Raw genomic sequence first — 15,424 nt, forward strand, 5'->3', positions numbered from 1 at the left:
TATTCCTTAAACAATGTGAGATTATAATCATATCTTAAACTGATTATTAGAACTTGCTCTTCAAAGACTTAATGGGGCTGTTAACTAACTGTTTTTCTGAGTCTAACTCCAGGTGTGAATATCAAGGAAGGCTGACCCAAGATGCCAGCAGCCCTGGGGGGGGGGCAGGCATGAACTACAGGTATGATTTCATGGTAAAGTTAAGAGGGCAACTGTTCAGCATGTGCTGAGGTGGGACCCCCTTGACTCGATCCCCTTAACTGAAACTTGGCAGACTAAGCCTGTCTCAACGCAGCTTGCAGTTTGACACAACTTCTGCCTGGAGTTCACAGGAAGCTGGGGAAAATATGGTCCCCTTATTCTAAGTCCCTAATCTCTTGGTGGCAAATTTCTATAATCAGAAGGTTTTGTAAGTACAGTAACAAATCTGTTAAAATAATTGATTATGGAACATCTTAGATTGCTATAGGACTGGGACTAGTGTTCCTGTGTGTGCATAAGTTAGGGTCTTTTAATTCTTGGTAATGGTATGGAGACAATTAGGTCAAAGGTTTGTGAGAATGTTATTTGGTCAATAAGCTTGTCTAAGCTTTGTTACAATTAGTAATGTTAAAAGAAGAATGGCTTGTTGTTTATTTAATAATGCCATCGAAGGAACATGGCATGACTAAAAGGTTAAGATTTTATATGTACTGTGTTAAAAATTGATTATTTAATGTATTTATGTATGTACTAGAGCCTGTTGTTAATTCCTTAGTGAAATCTCATCCTCCTGGTGGGGAAATTAATAATGGGTTAATGTAAAGCATAAGAAACTGGGTTCTGATGTGAATTTCTTAAACATGACAGTTGGCTAAGGTTCCAATTTTGAATTTATAAAAATGATCAGGGTATAAGGATTAGAAATGGTAGTTTAAAATTGTGCTAAGGTGACTTTTGTAGGAAGGTGGACAAAAAGCTGGTTCCTACAAGAAGACGAGAGGAAGAAGATGCTGAAGATGGCTGGAACAGATTCCAAGGACCAGGGGACCTCCCTGACAATTGCATTATTGTTTTCTTTTGGATCTTTGTATCTGTATTTACAAAGGGGACTGCCCCCTTTGATTTGTCAATGCATCAATCAATCCTTCCCATATTTATTAAAAGGGGTGATAGTTAAGGGGAAGAATCCAGATGTACCAAGACCGACGTGAGAGGCCTTCAATGAACAAAAGAGAGGAGGGACATAGGACTCTCCCCTTATGAACTCCTTTTTGGACACCCATATCTGGGGAAAAATAAAGATAGTTGGGACCTCTGGTTTGATCAGAAAGATAGGTTTCTTAGAAAACATGTGGTTTCCTTGGTTAAACACCTTTGTGCTTTGCAGATTAAAGGACTAATTTGCTCAAACCCCACCTTTGGGATTTCCTGTTCATAGGTATCAGCTGGAGGATTGGGTCCTGATTAAAACCTGGAAGGAAGAGAAACTTGCCCTTATTTGGGAAGGCGCCCTCCAAGTTCTGTCAACTTCAGATACAGCAATTCAAACTCAAGAGAGGGGCTGGACTCATCACACTAGAGTAAAAGGACCTGTTGAACCTCCTACCACATGGACAGTCAAGTGAGCTGAATCCAAGAACTTGAAGCACAGGGTAGGTACATGAGCCTCAAACCACACTTTCTTTGTGTGAGAACCGTGATTGCTGCGAGTATCTATACATGATTGTGTTTATACAAGTGGAAATCGATAATCTTTTCTAGCCTTTCTTTATTGTGATGATTATAGTTTGTCTCCTGTTCGGTCCTTGTATACTGAATTGTTTAGTGTCTCTTATATCTTCTAGGCTCCAATCTATTGTTTATTCCGAATCAACTAGGTTGAGGATTTTGAGGGATGGAAAGCCTGTAAAAGAGGAAGAGGGGAACAAGCCTGAGAAGGGTAATGGGAATGCAGGCATGATGGAGAAAAGAATGTGGTATGAACGTGTGATAAATGAAGAAGATAGGCTGGTGGATAATTTATATCAACAGTGGTGTGTGAAGTCTTCAAAAAGTATGAAATAAGAGGAGGAACTGAGTGGAAGTGAAGACTTGACAGAGGGAGAATATAGGAATTATTTTCTTCCTAAAGTAAGTGGAGTCTTGGAGGAATAAAATGGACTCGGGATTTAATCTTGTAGGGATTTGGTTACCCAACTTCTAGGAATTCAGGGCTTGGGGCAGTAAGTGCCCTCCCTTCTCTTCCTTAGTGTTAGCACAAAGTTTTACCAAATAAGGATATAAGGGACTATATACAAGTTGTTTATCTCCTGCTCCAGGAAGACAGACACCAACCCCTCCTCCTCCTCTTTACCTTAGCCATATTACTTCCACATCAGCAGCTAGTTGCTAAATAAGGAGATATGTTTGGACTGGCTGTGCCTGATTTTCTGGTTCTTTGTTTATCTTTTTGCGCCTAGATTGCAAGCCAGCCTTCCAGTCAATGGAGAGGAGGGATGGTGGTGGTCGGGAATTTTCTCCCCTTAGGATATATATTGGTGTCTTGCCTTTTGTAACTCTCCTCCTTCTGCTGGTCCATCCTAGAGGAGGTGACACCCCTTTCTTGCGAGAATTGAATAAATACCTTCTGTTCTTCCTCGAGACTCCTCTTTATTTTATGGATTTTTATATTATATTGGTAAGGGTCTTGTACTCCACACATGCTCTTTGCTCCTACCTCTGCCATCCAGTTTAACAAATCTAATCTCTTTTCCATGTTACAGCACAAAAGGTATAGGTTGATGTAGGCTGACAGGGCTAGACATTTTCTTCAAAATTTCGACAATTATACTCAAACCAAATGACTTCCATTTATTTGGCTCTTGGGTAGACTTAAGCACATTCTGGTATTGCCTGGTGCTCTTTGGACTTTAGAAAAGTTTTTCTCAGCCCTGAAAATAGCATGAAGCCAGAACGATGTGATCAGGTGGTTGTTTTTTCTGCAGATGAGTCATTTCAGAATTTGAACAGCCAGATTAGGGGCAATGAGGTGCTGCAGATGGAAGAGGGCTCTTGGGCGCCAAAGGTCTGAGACCTGGCTGTCATTCAGTGGCTAGGTAGGAGTTGGGCACGTTGTCTTAGCTTCAGGCTGTGAAGATATTCAAGCCAGGGCCGGTAGGGGTGCTAGTAGAGAGGATGCATTTGGAGGCACCAGGTGGCAGGATGTCTGACATATTCTTGCAAAGTGAGGCCTCTTCTGGCCAGATCTTCGATCCCCAGTCCCACCCATAATTGTGAACATTCTGCCACTCCCGGAGCCCTCCTCTAATCACCCAGGGCCTACAGATGATATGTATAGTCTCAGCATCTTCTCCAGAGGACTAGCACACTCCCATAGTACCCTACCACCAGAAGCTGCCTGCAGCTGCAGACAATCAGAGAATGCACATTCTAGGTTGCTGCAGGGATGGGGCTAGAGCAGACTCCACAGGCTTTGTAGCAGAGGGTCTGAGAGGAGAAGACCCTCCCCTAAAGTCCCATCCTGTAGCCTCCCCATGGTAGGACACTTCAGACAGCAGGATGCTGGAGATGCAGAATTGGAGTTTTAGAGAGAGGTTAGGGCTAGATCTAAGGATCAGTCACCTTTATCCAGATGATCTTAAACTGACGAGCTAATTGAAACAGTGGGGCCACTGAGAAAGGAGCTGTAGAGTGAGGAGGAAAGAGGCGGGAGGTGGGCAGGGCCTGGATGAAGGGCCAGGAAAGGGGACTAAAGAGGAGAGCTTCTCCAATTGGCTGGGTCAAGAGAAAGCGTTTTCAGGGTGGTGGGATCCCAGGTGCACTTGTTAGTCCAGCTGCTGGAGAGGGATTGGCAGGGAGAGGGGAAAAACAACAGCGGAAGGTTGACATTTCTAGAAGACGTGGGAAGGAATGGGACAACTGAGGGCACGAGATAGAGGTGGCCTTGGCAATTAGAGGGGCCGCTTCTTCCATAGAGACTGGAGTGAAGGAGGAAGGGAAAGGGCTTGAGGTTGAGGTATGGTTGGGGGGGGGGCAGGGATGAAGGAACTCGCAACAGATGGTCTTGACTTCCTCAGCAATGGAGGAGGCAAGGTTCTTTGCAGAGAGTGGGTGGCTTGAGAAAAGAGAAGGGTGGAGGAGCCTGATAGCCAATTAGCAAAGAATACAGGGAGTGCTGTGCATCAGTGACCACAAGGTTAAGGTTGGATAACATGAAACTAGAGTGGGCCCAGCTGGCGTGAGTGTGTGTGACCATCACCACCAGTGTTCAGCAACTCAAGTGTGAACAGAAAAGTTGGATGATGGGGTGGGACAGAAGGGTGAGGGCTCCCTCCTAAATTAGACAAGGCACCATCACAGCCCTCCTGGAATTTATTGGCTTTGCTTGGCATTTGAAGCCCTCCACAATCTGGCGCCATCCTAACCTCATAGTATGACCTCTATGTACTTTACATTCTCCTATCAGTGGGAAGAGAAGAAAGGGAGCAGTAAGAAAATTGATTATAACAGTGACTGTAGCACCTAGGGTCCAGTAAAGACCCTACAGACCCAGATCTCAGTTAGTCCCACCTGGCACACATACTCACCATAGGTATGTATGAAAGGTGTGCCCAGGCACACCTTAATGTGCCAAAATCCTTCCTTTTCTCTGCTACCTGTGAATCTGGAGCCCGCCTGAGTGAATGTCCCTGTCTCTGGGGACCCCAAAGCACTGTTTCCACCACTGTCCTTGGTTGCCCCTCCAATAGGCAGCTTGAAGGAGATGTACTGGAGCCAACTCAAACCAGCTCATGTTGCATTTCCAGTGAGTGCATTGACAGTTCAGAAATTGGCATATGCTACAGATTAAGACTTTATTTGCTTTGTTGCTTATCAAGATTTAAGAAATTGATGGCAAAAATGTTACTAATGCAGGATAAACTTAAAAGTGTATCATGGGTACTTTTTTTTTCTGGGGAACCTGTTGTTAAATCCCTGTACCAGATGCCTCTGAATTCTCTTCTAGCTCTAAATCTTGGTCCCATGAACAGGAGATTTTTGTTAAACTGAATGTTTTTTGAATGAACTGTTTTAAGGCAAGGGTACCCTTTGGGGGCTCCAGTTTTTCCTAATTCAGTCTATTTCTGGAACTTATTTCTGTCCAGTGAATGACACTCAGATGGCCACTAGGTGGCAGTATGCTCAAGCTGCTACCTAACCCCTGAGCTGGCCTTTGGATGGTTTTGATTTCAGATGGCTGAGGAAGGCCTCATTCCCATCATGGGTGCTGAGATGTCTGCATCTCTAACACTTCATTTTTTCTTTTGCTGTTTCAACAACAACCAAAAAAAAAAGCCAACAGAGTTCTTAAAGAAGGGCCAGGACTGCCTCACATGTGCCCAGTGGATCCAAGACAATGAAATGGCCCTGGTTTTCTAGTCATGCCAAGTTGTTGGATGCTAACACAATGAGATCAGTTGGGTGGCAAGGAGAACCCAGGGGAGGTCAGCTGAGAGGAACTCATGAGAATCCATTGCAGTTCAAACTCTCCCACAGAGAGTGCAACTCCAATGGGCTGGCCACATTGCTTGCCAACATGTATACCAAACACATGCTTGCCAAAAAGACTATTTTATGGAGAACTCACACAGGGCAAGTGTTCACATGGTTGTCAGAAGAAACGATATAGGGACACTCTCAAGGTCTCTCTTAGGAACTCTGGAATTGATTGTGTGACATGGAAGACATTGGCACAGCACCGCTCAGCATGGTGTGCCCATATCAGAGAAGGTACTATGCTCTATGAGCAAAGCAGAATTGAAGTAGCTCAAAGGAAACACTGGATATGAAAATTTAAAGAATCCACCCCAAATGTTCACATGGACACCTGTGGTAGAGTATTCTGAGCTCATATTGGTCTGATCAGCCACAGTCAGACTCATTGTAACTTGACTCTAAAGTAGTGAGGTCATTTTGGTCCTCTCTGAGAATGGACAACAACCAGCTGCAGCTCACAAAGACCTGTTTCTATTTGAGTTTAACATTATGGCCTATATCACTGGATTTGGAATTAGGAAAGTCTGAGACTCAGACTTTTGCTTTGAGACCTTGGGCAAGTCACTTGAGTGCTCTGTGCCTCAGTTTCCTCAACCGTAAAACTGGGTGATAATAATGACACGTACCTCCTAGGGCTGTTGCAAGGATCAAATGAGATAAAATTTGTAAAGTGCTTAGCACAGTGGCTGGCACATAGTAGGTACTTTATGCTTCTTCCTTCCTTCTTTCCTTCCTTCTTCTTTCCTTCCTTCCTTCTTCTCCTTCTTTTCTTTCCTTTCCTTCCTTTCCTTCTTCCCCCCTCTTTCCCTCCCTCCCTCCCTTCTTTTTAAATTCTCTTCTAGATCTAAATCTATGATCTTACGAATAATGTAATGAATAATGTAAAAGGTAAAAATCCAACAGCAAAAGCATTTGAAACATAGACATAGTGTAAGTAATAAGAGGAGATAAAGTCATAGATCCTTTTCTGTTCCCCTATCTTCTAAAGGGAAAACACAGTGAACAGTGGTAGGTAAATTATCCGTCCACCCACTGGACTGCAAGGAATTCATTCCTGCAAACGCCAGGTTAAAGGTTCTAAGAGCAGCATCTTCTACTCTGCAAAATACATCTAACAACACAAGTCAATCAATAAACACTTATTAAGCACCTACTGTGTGCCAAGTACTTTGCCAAGCACTGGGGATACAAAAAGAGGCAAAAGCCAGTTCCTGGCCTCAAGGAGCTCACAGGCTAAAGGGACTTTGTTTACGGAGCCTTTGCCGGGACACTCCCCCCTACTCTTTCCCTCACCCTTTCTCTTACTTCTTCCCCTGTAGATTCCCTCTTTTGTACCTCTGGACACTGTCTGTGTCCGTGAGACCGTGATGTCTGGCAGCTCCCTTTGATAGCCAGCAGCTGCCCTGCCTTGCCACGGTGGATGCCCCAAGCCAGGGAGGAGGTCCATGACATTCTTCTATGGCACATAAAGAAAACGGAGGTGAATGTAAAGAGGGGGTCTAGGCAAGGCCCTAGGAGAGCTATGAAGAGGGGACAGGTCACTTCCACTGTCTGGTGGAGTTTGGGGTGGGGGGAGCATAGTGAAGTGGCATCTGAGTTGAGCCTTGAAGGAAGGATTGCTGTTAAGTTGTTTTTCAGCCGTGTCCGACTCTCAGTGACCCCATTTGGGGTTTTCTTGGCAGAGGTACTGGAGTGGTTTGCCGTTTCCTTCTCCAGCTCATTTTCCAGATGAAGAAACTGAGGCAAACGGGGAAAAGTGACTTGCCCAGGGTCACACAGATGGTAAGTATCTGAGGCAGGACTTGAGCTCAAGAAGACAAGTCTGTGTGAGTCCAGGCCAGGTGCTCTGTGCACTATGGCGCCCCCTAGCTGCCCTTGAAGGAAGGGAGGAGCTTTAAAAGACCAAGGGAATGGAAGAGGAATATAGTTCAGATACAGAGACCAACAAGTCTCTGCACTCACACAGCTTGTGTTCTACTAGAGGTTTCCCTTATATACAACCAGGTCAATAGAATGGTGGTTACAACGTGATCCAAAGGATTTCGAAGAAGTCGGGTTAGAGTCTTAAGTACTGGGGGAGTCAGGAGGGAGCATGTGGGTCATGCTTCAGAGGGAATGATGAGCTGGAAGACAAGGAGGTGAGCAGGCCGACATCCCAGACCCTTGTGCAAGGGCATGGGGTGGATGATGGCGAGTGTTGTACAGTCCCCTGCTAGCAGACCAGGTTAGACCGGAGCGGAGCGTGCAAGGAGGGAGGTGACGTTGTAACAACATCCCATATTTATGTAACACTTTACAAATGTTTTATTTGATTTTTGTAACTACCCTCCGAAGTAGGTGCTATTGTTAGCCTCATCTTACAGGTGAGGATGCTGAGACAAACAGAGGTTAAATGACTTGCCCAGGGTCACACAGCCAGGAAATATCTGAGGGTAGATTTGAACTCAGGACTGCCTGACTCCAGTCCTCTAACCACTGTTCTACCCAGCTTGTCGTGGAGTCATTTTTCAGTCATGTTCGAATCTCCATGACCCCACATGGGGTTTTCTTGGCAAAGGTACTGTAGGGGTTTTGCCATCTCCTTCTCCAGCTCATTTTAGAGATGAGGAAACTGAGGCAAACAGGGTTAAGTGACTTGCCCAGGGTCACACAGCTAGGAAGTATCTGAGGCTGAATTTAAGTTCAGGTCTTCCTGACTCTAGGCTCCGAACTCTAGCCACTGTTCTACCTAGCTGCCCGTATGAAATAAGACTGGAAAGGTAGGTGGGAGCTGGGTGATCGATGACTATAAATGAGGTGTTTATAATTTATCCTACGAGCACTGGGGAGCCATTGAAGATTGAGCAGGGAGAGGACCTTCGAATCCAGTCCTCTTGATATTGTCTAGCTCCTTCTAGCCCACCCCATGCCTCTCTGACTTATGGATGCTGTAATATTGTTGTCGTTCCCTGCCCACTGTCCCAGCCTTGGGTCTGGTGACCCGTCTTCCCAATATCTTAGAGTGTCACCCAGGAAGTGGGCACAGAGAGGTTTATTAGAGTCCAGTTCCATGCTGGTTTCACTAGGAGGACCAGAGCCTTGGTCTAACTAAGCTGGTGTTTTTACAGTAATCGGGTTTGGTGTCAGAGGCCTTCTAGCACCTCCTGGTGTCCCGGACTAGCATTGGCTACTTGGTTTTGCCAAGCTGAATAAATAGCAGCTTTTTTTTTGTCCCCACCTGACAGATCACAGGTGTAGGGAAACTCTCCTGGGATTAAAAAAAACCCCAGCTTAGTTGCCTTTAAATACAAAGGAGCTTTAGGAAGCTGGGAATTTCTGAACTGGCCAATCACCCCGAGGCTTGAAGAGTGACTCAAGGCTCAGGGAGGTTTGACCTTAGTTTCTTTGGTGTGGGTGGAGGACTTTAAATATCAATGACATTTTTTTTAGGCCAGAGCTGGATCCTTAGTCAGAATGGGCGTCTTCTCACTGTGGATGTTCTCTGGATACACCCAATGAATAAGAATGCCAGGCCCAGCAGAGCTTGGCACTGTGGATGGACAGTCAGGCATCATGGTAAAAAAGGGAAGGAAATAAGCATTTATTAAGTGCCTACTATGTGCCAGATTCTGCGCTAAGCACTTTACAAATGTCTCATTGAGGGTACCTCACAACCTTGGGAGAGAGATGCTTTTATTATCCCCAATTGATAGTTGAGGAAACTGAGGCAAACAGATTCAAACTCAGGTCTTCTTGACTCCAGGTTCAGGGCTCTATTCATTATGTCACCTTGTTGTCCCTTATCAAGTCCAAGATCTTCATTTTACAAATAAGGAAACTTTGGCACAGAAAGGCTAAGTGACTTGCCCAGGGTCACACAGCTAGTAAGTGTCTGAATTGGGACTCACACCTAGGTGTGAGGTGAGGGTGACTGCTAGATGGGGAGAACGACCAGTTCACTGGGTTCTTGGCCTGGGGCCTTGTCCTGGAGTGATGCTGGTGGCAGGTACTGTCTCCATGGCAACTGACTCTGGCTCTCCACTGTTTATCTGACCGCCCAGAGGAGAACCTCAGTCTGTGACCTGAGCCAAGATCAGCTTGCAGCAAAGAGCCATAGCTGAGTCCATCTCAGGCCCTGACCCTGAGGAGCTGAGATGGGGCAGGAAGAACAGCCTCACTGGAGGCCCAGGACACACACACAAGTCACCACATGACTGGGAGTTGAGGAAAAAAGGGCCATTGGGAGCCTGCAGGAATAAGCCAGCCTCCAGGAGCTGGGCCTTGAAGGCAAGAAGTGGGGAGAGGCAGAGAACGGATGCTAGTTAAAGGCCCTGGGGCAGCATCAGGACCCTGAAAACAGGCACCAGTCGGTAACAAATGAAAAAATGAGAAGGGCTGATGAGAGGTAGTTAGATGTTTTCCTAGCAGAAGGGAAACTGTTTTGTCAAGGGGGTGTGAAAAGGCCTGGAGAAGGGGAACACGAAGGTGAGCAGGCTTCTCCCGGAACCAAAGGCTTAAGGGTCCTGACTAGGGGCCATCTCCCAAGCTGTTCTCTCCCTCTAAGCTGGGACTTTTGGGGAGGCTGTGGAAAGAGGTCTGCTTTAGGAGACAAGGGCCAGGTGCCAGCCACCTGCTGCTAGAAGCTCTGAGGATAGAATGCCAGCCAGTCTAGGAGGCCTGAAATAATCCAGAGACTTTTCTCAGAACTCTCAGAGCTATCCCCAAAGAGAATGGGCTTTCATGGGAGGGAGGGGGCATAATCACTTAATAAATGCTTATTTGCTGACTGATTGACCTCACTGGTGGTCTTCCAGCAAAGGCTAGATAACCATTTTTGAGGAATATTATGGTGGGGAGTGATATTATTTTTAGGCACAGAAAATACACTAGGGTCAGCTAGGTGGCAAAGTGGATAGAGCACCAACCCTGGAGTCAGGAGGATCTGAGTTCAAATTTGACCTCAGATATATACTAGCTGTGTGACCCTGGGCAAGTGACTTAACCCTGATTCCCTGCAAAAATTAAAAAAAAGGCATATTAGGTACTTCTGAGGTGCCTTCCAACTCCAAAATGCCCTGTGATTTTGTCACTCTTGCACATTAAATAAGAAAATAAAATATTGTTATTTTTACAACTAAATATAGTGTTATGGAGCTGAGGATGCAAAGCTAAAAGGGCCATTCCTGCCTTCATGGAGCTCACAGTCTAAAGGGAGGAGATATGCGTACATACTTTCTACCAAGTGAACACAAAGTGGTTTGGGGAAGGGAAGCCTATCCCCTGGGCGGAGGGTGGGAATCAGCAAAGATGTCACTTGAGCTAAGTTTGGAAGGAAAGCAGGAATTCTGAAAGTTAGAGGTGAGGAGGGAGAGCCTTCCAGGACTTAGAGAGGGTGGGGCAGAAGCCAGGGCTGGGAGGTGGTACAATGTGTCCAGCACACTTTCCACGTACCAAGCAGAAGGCACGGCTTGTTTGCCTTTCTTGCCTCTGAGTCCTCAGCAGAGGAAGTACTTTGGTTATTGTTTGTAAGTTCATTGTTTTGTTCTTTCTACTTTTATCTCCAATACCAGACACAAAGCAGCTACTTAAAAAAGCCCCCCTCAAGATCTTAGTGTTCCCAGTTTGGGGCCAGGGGCCAGATGTGCCATCCTCCTCCGTTATTTTCTGCTCACTAGCCCTGCTCAGATGCCTGATTTTGTGGGAAGGTAATCCTGGGTACTTGAAAACTTCAAACTCAAATGGGTATTTCCTCAAGCTGGAAGGGCTCCCAATATGGCTCCAGTGACATACTGTGTGTCTAAGGATACCCCCAAATGCTAATTTGCTCCCTCCCCAAACTACCTGTGATTTGTTTTGTAATTACACTTACGTACATATTCTTTCCCTGATAGGATATAATCCCCCCCCAAGGCAAGGACTGCTTCATTTTTAACTTTGGATTCCAATTGCTTGGCACATAGCAGACACTTAATCGATTGATTAATCGATTAATTAATTAATCGATTGTCGATTGCTTGAGGACCAGCTTGAACTCACCACCAGAGAGTATACTATCTAGTAATGAGCTTTTGGGGCTCCAATAAGTCATGAAACTGCCTACTAATTAATTGATCGATCAATAAGCATTTCTTAATCATCTGTTCTGAGGCAGGGGAGATACAAAGAAAAAATTCCATTCTAGTCGGAGAAACAATATACACACATACATCCACATATATGTACGTATGTATATGTATAAGTAAGTACAAAATTGATACATGATGATTTGAGGGGAACCTCTGATAGCTGGAGGTAGGCCTGGAAGAAAACTAGGGATTCTGAGACATGGCGGTGAGGAGGGAATATATTCCCAGCATGGGAGACTACCAGGGCAATGGTATGGAGGCAAGAGATAGAGTTACATTTATGAGGAACAGCAAGGAGGTTAGTGTGGCTACACCTTAGTGTGGGTGCAGTAAGGATAGAAAGGTAGGTTGGGGCCTTCTTTTGCCAAACAGATCAGCTTATATTTGATCCTAGCGGTAAAAGAAGGCTATTGGAGTAAGACCATGACATGACCAGATCTACCATTTAGGAACTTCAGTTTGGTGGCTGTGTGAAGGCTGTATTGTGGTGGGAGGAAATATGTGGCAGGCAGATCGATGAGGAGGCCACTCCAATGCCCCTGGTGGGATGTGATGAGAACCCGAACAAGGGTGGCAGGAGCATGAGTAGTCAGGATAGGCAGATTGATGAGGAGGCCACTGCAGTACCCCCGGTGGGATGTGATGAGAACCCAAACAAGGGTGGCAGGAGCATGAGTAGAAAGGATGCTGTGGAGATAGAAACAAAACCTGGCAGATGATTGGCTACGTAGGGGGAAGGTGAGGCATTGAGAATGAGCTCAACATCTTGAACCAGGGAGAATGGAAGAGCAATGAAATCCTCAATAGGAACAGGGCCATCCAGGAGTCTGTTACTGCACAGAGAAGTGCTGTGACCTACCTTGGTGAAGGGAGCATTGATATCCATTTACTGAAGCTCTTGAAATGCTGGAGTTGGGCCAGAGAACAAACTTCTCTGCAGCTCAGTGGGCAAGACCTCCTTGAATTCTGTTCTGCCCTGCCAGCCTGTGAAAGCTAGGTGGATGAAGAGCTGGGACAGAAGGAGAAGCTTTGGATCTTTATGCATGGGTACAGACACATAGAAGGAGGGAGGAATACACGCACATTTTAAGTAAGGCAGAGCTGCTTAGCAAGAGTTGATTGGATTATCAGGAGGTTGAGTTTTTCATAACCCAGGGAAAAAAGCCACAATACAAAGGTTGGGATGGAATCCTCCTGTTCCCCAAACTCTTAGCCTAATTACTTGAAGCTTCCAGTTTCCCAGAATGTGGCCTAGTTAGAGCATCCCTGGTGAAGAGAGCTGCTTTGTTCTAAAGGGAGCCTGGCTGCTGACTGGCCACATGACCGAAAGCAAGCTGCTTAATTTAGAGGTACCTCTGCCTTCTCACTTATAAAACCAAGATAGTAATTACTGATGGCAAAACTACTTTGAAATCTGCAGATGAAAGGACCTTCAGGGATGGATGCAAAATATGTTGTCACAGCAAATTTTTTTTTTGTTTATCATTTCTAGAACCCTCTAACATAGGGGTTCTTAACTCCTGGGGTCTGCAAGCTTGTTTTAAAAATATTTTATAGGTTCAATATGAATGTGTATGTAGAGCCTATATCAAATTACACACCATTGGGGTGGGGGGAGGGGAGAAATAGGTAGAAAATTTGGAACTCAAAATGTTATGGAAGTGAATATTGAAAACTAAAAATAAATCAATAAATTTAAAAACATTTTGATAAGTATATTTCACTGTCTTTGTAATCCTGTATACTTTTTTTTTTTTTTTTTTGCTTTTTGGCAGGGCAATCGGGGTTAAGTGACTTGCCCAAGGTCACACAGCTAGTACATGTGTCAAGTGTCTGAGGCCGGATTTGAACTCAGGTCCTCCTGACTCCAGGGCCGGTGCTCTACTCACTGCGCCACCTAGCTGCCCCAATCCTGTATACTTTATGCACTGAAAAGTCGTACTCTGAGAAGAGATGCCTTGGCTTTATCAGCCTGACTGCCTAAAGGGTACAAACAAGGTTAAGAATCCCTGATCTAACAGGAAAAAGGAAAAAATCAACAAAGGAAGGAAAGAGGCCAGTAAACAAAACTGCCTCTGCCTCCCCACCAATCCTTCTTTCTTTGGTGATAAGTGCAATACTCATCTATCGTTAAGCACGGCCTGGTCCTTACGTTGGCTGGTCTCGTGACATTAATAGTGACACTAATCCCACAAAGTGGGACATGGACCGAGCTACTTTTGAAAATGTGACCAGTTTGCTCTTCTGGCTGTTTGGGCCCTTCCTGTTTCCTCTCGCTCTCGGCTTGTTTGTGGGGCCTCCATTCTGCATCATCGGTGGAATGATGGAACGTGAAGGACACTCACTGGCCTTGGAGCCACAGAGGTTGGGATGGCTGCCTTTGAGTCTCTGCTCTGCCACTCACTGGTTGTGTGGCCCTGGCCTCAGTTTCCTCATCTGTAAAAGGGGGATGACAGTATCTGTACTCCCCACCTCGCAGGGCTTTGTAAATCAAGTCAGGTGTAGGTATAAGTGATTGTTCTTTTACTTTAGGAACTCCTGAGGCAGCTAAATGGACTTGGAGTGAGGGAGTCCTGAGTCCAAGCTCTAGGTCTGACACATACTGGCTATGGGACCCTGAACAAGTAAGTGCTAAGTCAGTAGTCACCTTCCCCCTCAGCCTCAGTTTCCTCATCTGTCAATTGAGTGGATAGAGCTAAACGGCCTCTGAGGTCCTATCTCTTTTTGCCATTGTTTGGTCGTTTTTCAGTCATGTCCAACTCTTGGCACGTACTGGAGGGGTTTGCCATTTCCTTCTCCAGCTCATTTTACAGGTGAGGAAACTGAGGCAAACAGGATCAAGTGACTTGCCCAGGGTCACAAAACTAGTTAGTGTCTGAGGCTGGATCGAACTCAGATTTTCCTGACTCCAGGCCAGTCGATCTATCCACTTCAACACCTAGCCGCTCTTCTGTCCCTAGATCTGTGATCTGAAGTCACTTCCCCTCTGTGGGCCTCCATCTCTTCATGTGCAAGGTGGTTGGACTGCATGGCCTCTGAGGTCCCTTCCAGCTCTACACCTATGATACCATGAAAACTAGCCATTTCTAGATATTGCCTATCCCAAAAAGTGGCCCAGTGTGTAAAAGCAGGCCGTATGACTTGGTGGAAAGAAGAACCAGCCAACCAGACTTATAGTCAGAAGACCTGAATGGGAGTTTGAGGCTTAGTAGCTTTAAGTATGTGTACATGTAGATGGCTCCTAACTTTTATCTGCGAAAGCCTTTGTTTTTCTCTCCTGACTCCAGGCTGGAATTGCCAGCTGCCTGCTTTTCCCTTCTATCAGCCTGCCCCACAGGGTCTCCATCTCATTACATCCCAAACAGAACTTGCTATCTCCTCCTCATCAAAGCCATCGCTTTTCTGAACTTCCCTCTTTCTGGCAAGGGCACCGCCATCCTCCAGGGCACCCACCTGAGTCACCCTTGACTTGGCATGCTCCTTTCCCCTCCCCCCCATAGACTCATGCAGTTCCCAAACCTTGTTAAGTCTACCTCCTCAGAATCCCTCACATCTGTCTCCTTTCCATTCACACAGCTCATGCCTGTACTACTGTGAGAGCCTCCTAATGAGTCCTAATGGCTCTCTCCTTCTAGTCTATCCCCCACAAAGCCATCAAAGTAATCTTTCTAAAGTGGTCTGGCCATGTCACTCCCCTGCCCAAGAAATGTTGGTAGCTGTTACCTCTCGGATAAAAACCAAACTCCTCCAGAATTCATAATGTGGCACTCACCTTTTCTTCCAGCTTAATTCCACTTGGCTCC

The 15,424-nt window shown here is 45.7% G+C and overlaps 1 protein-coding gene across 1 annotated transcript in view; it reads left to right on the plus strand.

Moving 5' to 3' along the window:
- The window catches only part of LOC118846676 (calreticulin-like), a 47,331-nt gene extending 40,426 nt beyond the window's left edge, over nt 1–6,905 (plus strand). The window contains exon 10 of the mRNA XM_036755447.1: nt 6,837–6,905. Within this exon, the coding sequence (XP_036611342.1) occupies nt 6,837–6,905 (69 nt within the window). The remainder of the gene's footprint in view (nt 1–6,836) is intronic.
- Nucleotides 6,906–15,424: the final 8,519 nt, after the last annotated feature.

This window comes from Trichosurus vulpecula, chromosome 4 (genome assembly GCF_011100635.1).
Source record: "Trichosurus vulpecula isolate mTriVul1 chromosome 4, mTriVul1.pri, whole genome shotgun sequence".
Taxonomy (NCBI): domain Eukaryota; kingdom Metazoa; phylum Chordata; class Mammalia; order Diprotodontia; family Phalangeridae; genus Trichosurus; species Trichosurus vulpecula.